The sequence below is a fragment of the Triticum dicoccoides genome, chromosome 6B, assembly GCF_002162155.2.
Source record: "Triticum dicoccoides isolate Atlit2015 ecotype Zavitan chromosome 6B, WEW_v2.0, whole genome shotgun sequence".
Classification (NCBI taxonomy): domain Eukaryota; kingdom Viridiplantae; phylum Streptophyta; class Magnoliopsida; order Poales; family Poaceae; genus Triticum; species Triticum dicoccoides.
The window spans coordinates 73743457-73753319 of record NC_041391.1 but is presented as its reverse complement, the minus strand read 5'-3'; the positions used below and the strand labels follow the sequence as shown (position 1 = coordinate 73753319).

Sequence of the window (9863 nt, the reverse complement as noted above, 5' to 3'; positions counted from 1 at the left end):
AGTTGAAACAATGTCAGGGTTTGATTTAGACCGGGATTGTATAGTTTAGGGTGCAATCGACCGGGATTTCGACTTGAGGGTTCATTTCGTCCGACCCCTACAAGTTTAAGGTTTAAAATGGACTTTTTCCGATGGAAAACCGGTCAATCGGCAGACTTTTCGATGGCCCTTTTAATTTCCCCAGGTGTCAGATGGAGACATTCACGTGGCAGGACGTACAAATATAGGTACTATATATAGAGTACTTATTACGTGTGTGGCTCTTGCCAGTTGCGGGTGCAGTGCATGGAGAAACCGTGTGCACGAACGATGTCGCGGTTTTTGTCTCCTAACGAAGACCAGACTAGACATCAGAGTCCAGAGCAAGGTGCATGGTGTGTGGTGCATGCATGGTTCACTCTCCAAACAAAGAATGGATGGTGCACTAGCCCTAGACGAAAAACAAAACTTGATTAGCGCATGCATGACGTTCAGTAAAATTTCCACATGGCTCGCCACTCGGCATTGCTCAACCTCCCCTCCCCCTATAAATCTGGAGGGCATGCATGCATTGCTCATATCCCCCATCCATCCCAAGACATAGCAGAAGCAGCAGCCTGCTACGTACTCTTGTTCATCCCATATCATCCACGCTACAAAATCAGCCGATCAACCTACTCAGCCGATCAGCTGTAACACGTCACATTAATCAAGCAAGTGATGGCTGCTGCGCATGTATGCTTCTCCTTATCCTCGGCGCCGTTGCACCTTCCCGCTTTGCCGGTGGCCAGAAATGGTGGCCGGAGTGGCCAAAACCGTGGCTTATTTCGCCCTTCCACGGTGATATATCCCGGGCGGGAGCCGGTGTTCCATGAGCTGTCCGACGATTTTGACTTCCAGGTATATATTGTTATGGTACAAACATATTTATAGGACCACAACATTAGCACGTACTTTGAATGCAGTTATCATGCATGTTTATTTGCCTCTCTTTTTTTTTTGCTAATTATACTTCCTCCGTCCCTAAATAACTGGCGTATAAATCGAGTCAAAAAATTCATGCTTTCTAAATTTGATAAAGCATATATAAAAAAAAAAGGAATATGGTAACGCCGAATGTCAGGTACGAGCACATGGCAAATCGAACATTTTGCAAGTTTAGTGATGCGAGGATGACAACTTTAGTTGCCAAGGTGGCAACTTCATGCGTCAGTTCCTTTTTCAATAGAAAATTGCCGTGTGTGTCAACTAAATTGCCATCCTTGCGTCACTGGAATGAGCATAATTTTTTATCTCTATGTTTGATTGTTAGTTTTGAAACTATGTTAATAAAATATAAACCTACATTATATGCATGATTTTCCTATGATATCATCTAGTAATGAAATCAAATAATATATGATATATATTGCACTTCTCTAGACTTTCTATTCTTGCTAAAAAGAAGTTTGCTCTATGTGCAATAATAGAAAAGCCTATCGAATGTTCAAGCATTGCTTCATCAACATCTGAAGATCAGAAAAGGAATGTTGAGCACGGTTGATCACCTCAAGCGCCTCTGCATTGACCACTATTTCCACGATGAAATTGATAACATAATGGACTCGTGTGTGAATCTCATCCATAGTGATGATCTACTTGACGCAACCCTTTCCTTAAGGTTGATGAGAGAAGCTGGATATTCTTTTTCGGCAGGTCAGTAAAATACTAGTTTAGTGTGTTGAGTTATATAAACACACATGTGTTGGGAAACGTGAGTGCAATTTGGTCTATGATGATATTATGCGATAATTTTGCTAATAAGAAATTAGTCTTAGAGTGGCCAAGTTCTAAAAAAATAGCAGTACTTTGTGGAGCATAGAAACACCTCTCGTGAGACGTATTATTTTCATTATCTATGGCATGCGCCTAACACCCCTTCTTCTTGGCGTGGCAGACGATGTTCTTCGGAAGTTCACAAACAATAATGGTGATTTCAAACTTAGGCATAGCAAAGACCTTAGAGGGTTGCTGAGCTTGCAAGACATGTCACACCTCAACATGGGAGAAGCTTCACTCTACAAGGCAAAGGAATTCTCAAGCAAGCACCTTAAATTTGCAATTAAGTATTTGGAGCCAAACCTTGCGAGATATGTCATGAAGTCACTGGACCATCCCTACCATGTGAGCTTGATGCAATACAAGGCTAGGCATCATCTGAGTTACCTCCAAAACTTGCCTACTAGGCACACTGCAATTGAGACGCTAGCACTTGCAGAATTTCAGATCAAGAAGTTGCAGCATCAAAGGGAAATGCAAGAGGTTAAGAGGTATAAACATATTAAACTACACCCCTTCCATTATTAGTTATTCTGGAAATTTGTCCACCTACCTATTGACAAGAGAGAACTCACTTGGAATTTATAGATTAATATTTTTCATTGGTCATGTATTCGCACAATTAATGGTGTGGTTCTTTTTTACTATGAAAACTTCATTTTCACACAGATGGTGGATTGATCTGGGACTGGCTCAAGAAATACCAGCTGCAAGGTACCAAGTTCTGAAATGGTACATGTGGTCCATGACTATCCTCGACGGTTTATCCTTCTCTAGATATCGGGTTGAGGCCACAAAGGTTATATCAATGGTCTACATTGTGGATGACATCTTTGATCTTGTCGCCACACAAGAGGAGCTCTCTCTCTTTAATGAGGCGATCAAAATGTGAGCATTGATGTTCCCATAATAAACAACAACACTGCACTTTAGGAATGAAGTATAATACATAAATAAATGACATCTTAAATATGTCCAATTGAACATTAAAAATTCTTTAATTTTGAGAGATCATGAATATAGAGATGTTAGGACTGGTCTAACATAAACATTAGGTTACGAGAAATAATTCCATATGTTGGTAGCTTTATAATTATTCATATATATTCATACAAAAAAGATAAAGCATTGCATATTGAAAGCTACTTATGCACAAAATGACATATTTTTGCTAATGGTATAACCAAACTCATGGGTTAGTTGAGACCATATGCATAATAACATATACTGTTATAGAAGTTTCACACACAAAGTGCACATTTTGACAGGTGGGATCTTGCAGCTGCTGAGTCACTACCGAGTTACATGATATCATGTTACAAGGCTCTTTACACCATCACAAATGATATTGCCGATATGGTCAGAAAAGAGCATGGATTTAACCCTATCAATCACCTCAAGAAAGCAGTATGTCTACTTGAATGGTTTTTCAATTTTTTTAGTTTAATTTGTCTAATCAACTAAATATATTAATAGTACCACCTCACATATTTCTTTGCACCATATACCTTGTAACTAATTGTATTAAAATAAAATATAAGAAAATAACACTGGAAGAATTGCATTCATGCCTTCCTTGGAGTGGGCATCTTTGTTTGACTAATTGCATCCATGCATTTTTTTCCTTGCAGTGGGTATCTTTGTTTGATGGATTCATGATCGAGGGAAAATGGCTATCCACTAATCAGATCCCTACATCAAAGGACTACCTAAGAAATGGCATCATCACTTCAGGAGCACCACTTTTATTTATGCATCTTTTATTCATGCTAGGGCATGATTTAACAGAGGACAACAATGACCACATACTTAGGGTCATATCCTGCCCTGCAAAGATCATGAGGCTCTGGGATGACATGAGGAGTGCAAAGGTCAGAATACATCAAGAATTTTATCACACAAGACTATATGATTAGTAATACTAATATATTTACACTCGTACCATATTCTGGTGGTGTGCATCCAAATTGACATTCCCAAAATTAGGCTGATCTGAAAAGAAATTATTCGTCCCATGCAGGATGAGTTGCAAGAAGGGCTCGACGGATCATACAAGGATTTGTACCAGAGAGAAAACCCTCATGCTGATGCGGAGAAGCACATGTTGGATATGATCGCGGGTGAATGGGAGGATCTAAACAGGGAATGCTTCTCTAACACAATGTCCACACTACCACCTAGCTTCATTGGGGCGTCTCTCAACTTCGCAAGGATGGTCAGCATCATGTATGGCTATGACAATGAGCAGAGGCTCCCCGTCCTGGAGGATTACACTAGGATGTTGCTCTTTTGAATAATGCATGCTAGCTCTGTGTATATAAGTTGTATATATGTAGCGCACCATTTTTCGCAGTGTTGCCCAGTTGTACGTGAACTAGTATCATGCACCATTAGCGAATGTGTTCCTACTTCCTAGTGGTTATATAATAAATATACTTGTCAAATGCCTTGAGCCGCCTACAAGGTTATGCACGTGTTGCAATGTATGTGATGCATGTGAAGTTATGGAATCAAATACTACTATCTAATATGGAACTGTCAATGCACGGATTGCTAGTTAGATCCTAATCCGCCTCTATCTCATTGTCTCATCATCGGCGGGAACGTATAGTTCTCTTGTGCATAGCGAACTTCTCACAGACCCTATTGGCAGAAGCACAAGTGCGTGTGACCGTGATGGGCGGCCGGCAGTACGGCGGCCAGTGATCTGCAACAACGCAAGCGCATTCAGATGGGTCATGCACACTAGGCCTGGACAGGATGTTGTGGCATTCATGACTTGGATCGTGGACTAACATAATCAAGAAATTTGAATAGTAGTTGATTCATCTATCAATAGCCACAGGTTCTTTGGTTCAATCTTGTTCAGCTCTGCTTGCAGGAAATACTTTTTTTACAATAATATGACTTTATTTCTCAAATAATAGATAGGTCATTTACAAGCATATGAGGAATACAGTCTGGAGGGGTAAAATCTCAAAGTGAGGAAGCTCTAGAGCTGAAGCAATGTTTTGCTAGAGAATCTGCTACCTCATTTGCTTCATGGAAGCAATGATCGTACGAAACTGTCCCAAAATCATTAGCAAGGTTATGGCATTCCCTTACTATCACAACTCAAGGCCGAAGTAGTCCTCGTGCTGATTTAAGGTTTGCACCGCAAATGTACTAGATGATTCAACAATCACTCAGGTACCTCCAACGTTTGCTGCAGATAGAGCCCATTATAAATAGCACTCAATTTTGCACAATCAACATTGTTAACATGTGGTAAAAACCAGCTAGCTGCAGCCAGAAAATCCCCCTTATCATCACGTGCAACAACTCCCGTGGCACCTGATTGGCTGTCATGATGAAATGCAGCGTCCACATTGACTTTAATGAAACCCTAAGGCGGTCTCTTCCACATGTGGTCACGCTTTCGAACAGGTTAATTGTGACACGCTGCTCTCATAAAGTTTGTGGCTAATACTTTGATAGAAACACTTGTACGATCCGGCGATAGGATAGTCTCACCCTTCACAAGCCTGGTGCCGTTGCCACCAGATATACCACGCTGCGACAACAATCAGCTCCGCCATTGGTAGGTCCCCACAGTTTGTGTGGTTTCTTTCTAAAATTTCCATAGTAACAGATCTCGAGCAATATTCCATCATAGCTTTCATAATGACTTCCTCCAAGCCTAGAGCAGCCCAAACTTCCAGCGATCTAGTGCAAGTGAACAAGCAATGTTGTATATCCTCCAAACCAATTTTGCACATCAGGCATTGGCAAGTAACAGGAATATGTCGACTAGTTAACACACCGTAACATGGAACTAGTCCACGCAGTACCTTCCATACAACATGTTTGACTTTACCAGGGACTTTTAACGCCAGCTAGGTATCCTTCGAAATTTCATTTACTTGAATGATTCCAGCACCATCAATAAGTAATGTCCGCTGACCATATTGATGGGATGGGGTGCCAAAGAAAGTTTATGACTTACGTGCACAATTATTGTAATGTGACCATTTTTTGTCAAAAAAATTTGTAATGTGACCATTTTTTGTCAAAAAAAATTGTAATGTGACCATTGATCTTTTGTGATTAAATCTCCAACATTGATCAATATTGTAATGTGAACATCGATATTTTGTGTTCATTATTTATGGTCGCATTATAATATTTTGTTAACCCGAATTCTCCTATAAAATGGTGTTATTGTCCAAGACATATAAAATAAGTATTTGTCTATCACAATTTTGTTCTTCAAGCAACAAGAGGAGGAACACTATGTTTGCCTCCTAGTTGCGACATATGCCTCCATCCAACTCTGCCTCTATCACCGTGTGCAATACAATTTTATCTTCAAGCAAGAGTAACAAATATCCAAAGAGGACATGACCAACTACGCCCTTGGCGTGCTTCAAGAGTACCCGCCAGGCCCCGGGACACATGGCAAATATCCTTTTGTGAGCTCCTCTAAGGTGAAACGAGATTATATCGACATTGCTTGGGTGATGTCCAGAGCGGCTATGTTAATGAGGGCATGTACAATGGTTGATAAGACAACCTTATCTTAAGTCTTGCATGTAATTTAGAGATGACAAAAAAAGATGTCTACAATGGGTCTTTTTTTAGCCTTATCTTTAATAACTAGCTATTCCTAAAAACGTGGTGAGACATATTGTGCTAAGAGATCATCTCTTGTCTTCTCTTAGATAAGAGAAGACAAGCCTTTTCTTACGAGCTCTCTCTCCTCCACCTCATCATTTATCCTATGTGTCACTCCTAAGATAGCACCATTATACATGCCCTGAGGCAGCAAAGGTAGATGTCACTGGCGAGGAAGGTGGGTAGGGTGGGGTTAGTACCCAGCAGGGTGGCTTAGAAGTAGTGCTGAATGATGGCCTTGGCACCATGGGCAGAGATATACATGCCTTTGATTTCCAGCCCGTAACATGATTCTTACGGATGTATGGGAGGCACAACGTGCAAATACACCATGCTCTTGTCCCCAGTGTGACAAAGTTTCAACATTCATGTTGCCGCCAAAATACGACATCCTTGCAAGGTTTGCAAGTCAAAGGAGTGGCGCCAGACAAGGTCAACAAGATCTTGCATCTGAATTGGATCATGGCGGTTTTTACGATTTCATCGACGGTGGGGTTCTCCTTTGGCCGAATATTTGAGATTAGAGTTTCTTTTAGAAAAGAAGGATGACCCCCGGCCTCTGCATCTGGGTGATGCATGCGACCACTTTATTAATTATTCTCACAAGACCTTACAAAGTCATACAATAGTAAGACTGAAGCCGCCGTCTAAGCAACAACTGTCGCTACATCTATCCAATTGATGAAGGGGCGCTGATAGTCTGGACCTAATACCAAACAGACATCGCAGCCAAACCTAAACATCTAAGACCTGAGGTCCCAACCAGGACGCCTGCCTGGTATGGGGCACCTACCAGTCCGGCGCACTCCTCAACCAGGACGCCTGCCGGGTATGGGGCCGCCGCAGCCACCTGCCACGAGTCCATCTTCAGAGTTGTACTGTTGCATCTACCGTGCCAGGTCTCTCAGCCATCGACGCCACCACGACGCAAGACAGCGTCGTCCTCCTGCGCGAGTCCATCCTCCCACATCGAATTCCGAATCTGCACTGCGCCACGCCGTCCAGATCCGTCGCCATCAATGTATGGATGAAGCACCGCTCCACCAAAGAAGCCGTCCGCTGGTCCCGCGAAGCCGAGTACACCTCCAAGAATGCCGCCCCCAAGGGGGTTACGACACATGATTGCCGCCAACATCCGATCAGCTAATCTAGGGTTTCCCCCGGAGGTATTAAGTGGAGTTGGGATCTTCACCTCGATGATGCCTTCATGAAGGAAACGATGATAAGGGCATCGTCATCACTGGCTCCGACCATCGACCGAAGATCAGGTTTTCACCCTGATCCGTCCCAAGAAATCCATCCAACAACCTGTGCACCGTCTCGGCCGCCTTCAAAGCCCCAGATCCAGCCGCCTAGATCCGGCGACCAACCGCAACAATAGTCCACTGTGGGACCCCTGGCGCACCGGCCACTGCCTGAGTGTGCCACCACTGGAGCCTAGGAGGAGGGCTCCCATCCCGCCTCGCCAAGCCGCGAGAGCCGCCGAGAAGGATCCCGCGCGCTCGTCGCCGTCTCTGATCCGAACCAACCCATAGCAAATCACCGTCATAGACCCGCCTTGGACAGGGACTGCACCACGCCATGCCGCCGCGGAAAGCCCGAGCTTCACCGGCCTCCACCCTCCAGGGCCGCCGCCCCGGGATCCAGACAGAACTTTGGCGTTGCCACCGGCCAAGTTCCGCCGCTGCCGACCGGCCAAGCTGCCGGTCACTGCATGACCATGCGAGCACAGCCAGCCGGCCGACCAACTCCGTCAAAGAAGAAGGCCACCACCACCAAGCCTAGGGCCGGCACCCCAAACATCCTCGTGTTGCAGATCAAGTTCAGGAGCAGTGCCCCGCCGGCGGCGATTGAGATCGGTAGCACAACGAATTAGCCCGACATGAGTCAAGGCCAGATCCGCCGTTGCTGGTGCCGTCCTCCCCCGCCGCCGCCGCACCACTATATCACCGCCGATCTGCGCCACCGCCGCCGATCTGGCCGGAGAGGAGCGCCGCCTCCCAACCAGTTCAAGATCCGAGGAGAAACCGCCGCCGCCACCACGGCACAAAGGCTTTGCCCTATGACGCCCCGGGTGACGGCGGCGGAGGGGAGCGGAGGAGGGGCGAGGCTGTAGGAGGAGGGCGGGGGCTCCCCGGTGCGGGTCGGCGCCGCCGCACGGGGGTGGGACGGGAGGAGGGACGGGAGGGTTGTCTCGTCTCCATTTGAGATTAGAGTGCACCCTAGAGGATGATGGAGTCTTGCTGGTCAGCCAACAGGGAGTCGGAGCCAATGACGCAAGATCCATTCACAACTGAGTTGAACACAGGGAAATAGAACAAATGGCTTTTTAAAAAAATGCCGGTGGACATATATTAAATAAAACCAGCCTTTACAAGAACTTTCTACAAAATAAAGAAATTATCAGCAAATCCTTCGAAAAATTACACCGTCTTCCGGCATCGACCGAGGCGTGCCGTGAGCAAACACTGTTGCTACCTCTGGGCACGGTCTTATCACTCGTTGGACAGGTTTGTTCAAGTGTTTTTGCCCTGAACCATTGTTACCGAGTGTACACACGTGGTACATTCATGCACATACGATGGACGTACTCGCATAGTCTCTGATGATTATGATGAAAAGGGGTTTCCCTGTTTTATATTATAAAGCAGCTATCCGATACAATCAGCTTGTTGGGGCTGTAGCACAAATAAGTCTAAAAAAGAGAGAGAAATAAAGAGAAACAAATGTCGACACCGGCAGATCAACAAGCGAAGATGACCCGCAAACGTTACATCCTCCGAAGAAGTTTCACCGCACTCCAAGCACTCTGAAGCGTCGCGTACCGAGCAACACTTTCAAGAAGGAATGTGACGACGACGCTGCTGCCCAGACTAGTCCTAAGGTTTCCCCCAGTACGTGGAGGGCAGTGGGGGAGGGGTGTACCTGACGCCCTTCAGTAAGGCCCGGCGACGCTTGCAGGTGTCGCCGCGTCGGAGCCGAATGAGCCGCCAATGATTTCTCCCGACCCAAACACCCACCACCACCCCGGACAATCCAAGTGTACCGCCCAACCTGCCGCCCACCAGCCTGTGCCACCACGATCACCGAACCAACTTCGCGTCTCACTGAGGCCACCGACACGAGACCTGGAGGACGGGAGAGGAGACAATGGGCTTAGGGCATCCGCAACACCACCACGCCGCCCCGCGACCAACGGTCGCGCCGTCACATCAAAGGCACCTGAGGCCCGCGGAATCCGTGCCACCGAGCCACACCCCCGACGGCCGAGCAGCACCGCCGCCATCAAGAGGCCCTTGCGCCCCCTACGCGCGCGGGAAAAAACCGGCCTGCGCAGGGCCCGGCGGACCACGGCGGCGGTGACGGTAGGGAAGAATGGCGAGAAGGGGGCTGGAGGAGAGGTGGGGATCGAG

The 9863-nt window shown here is 46.0% G+C and overlaps 1 protein-coding gene across 1 annotated transcript; it reads left to right on the top strand.

Moving 5' to 3' along the window:
* The first annotated feature begins 565 nt into the window (after positions 1–565).
* On the top strand, positions 566–4318 carry LOC119324776 (S-(+)-linalool synthase, chloroplastic-like). The gene is made up of 7 exons (XM_037598551.1): positions 566–879; positions 1449–1674; positions 1916–2288; positions 2467–2685; positions 3066–3204; positions 3429–3668; positions 3818–4318. The coding sequence occupies exons 1-7, from the start codon at positions 700–702 to the stop codon at positions 4088–4090; spliced, it is 1650 nt and encodes a 549-aa protein (XP_037454448.1). The 5' UTR covers positions 566–699; the 3' UTR covers positions 4091–4318.
* The last annotated feature ends 5545 nt before the right edge of the window (positions 4319–9863 follow it).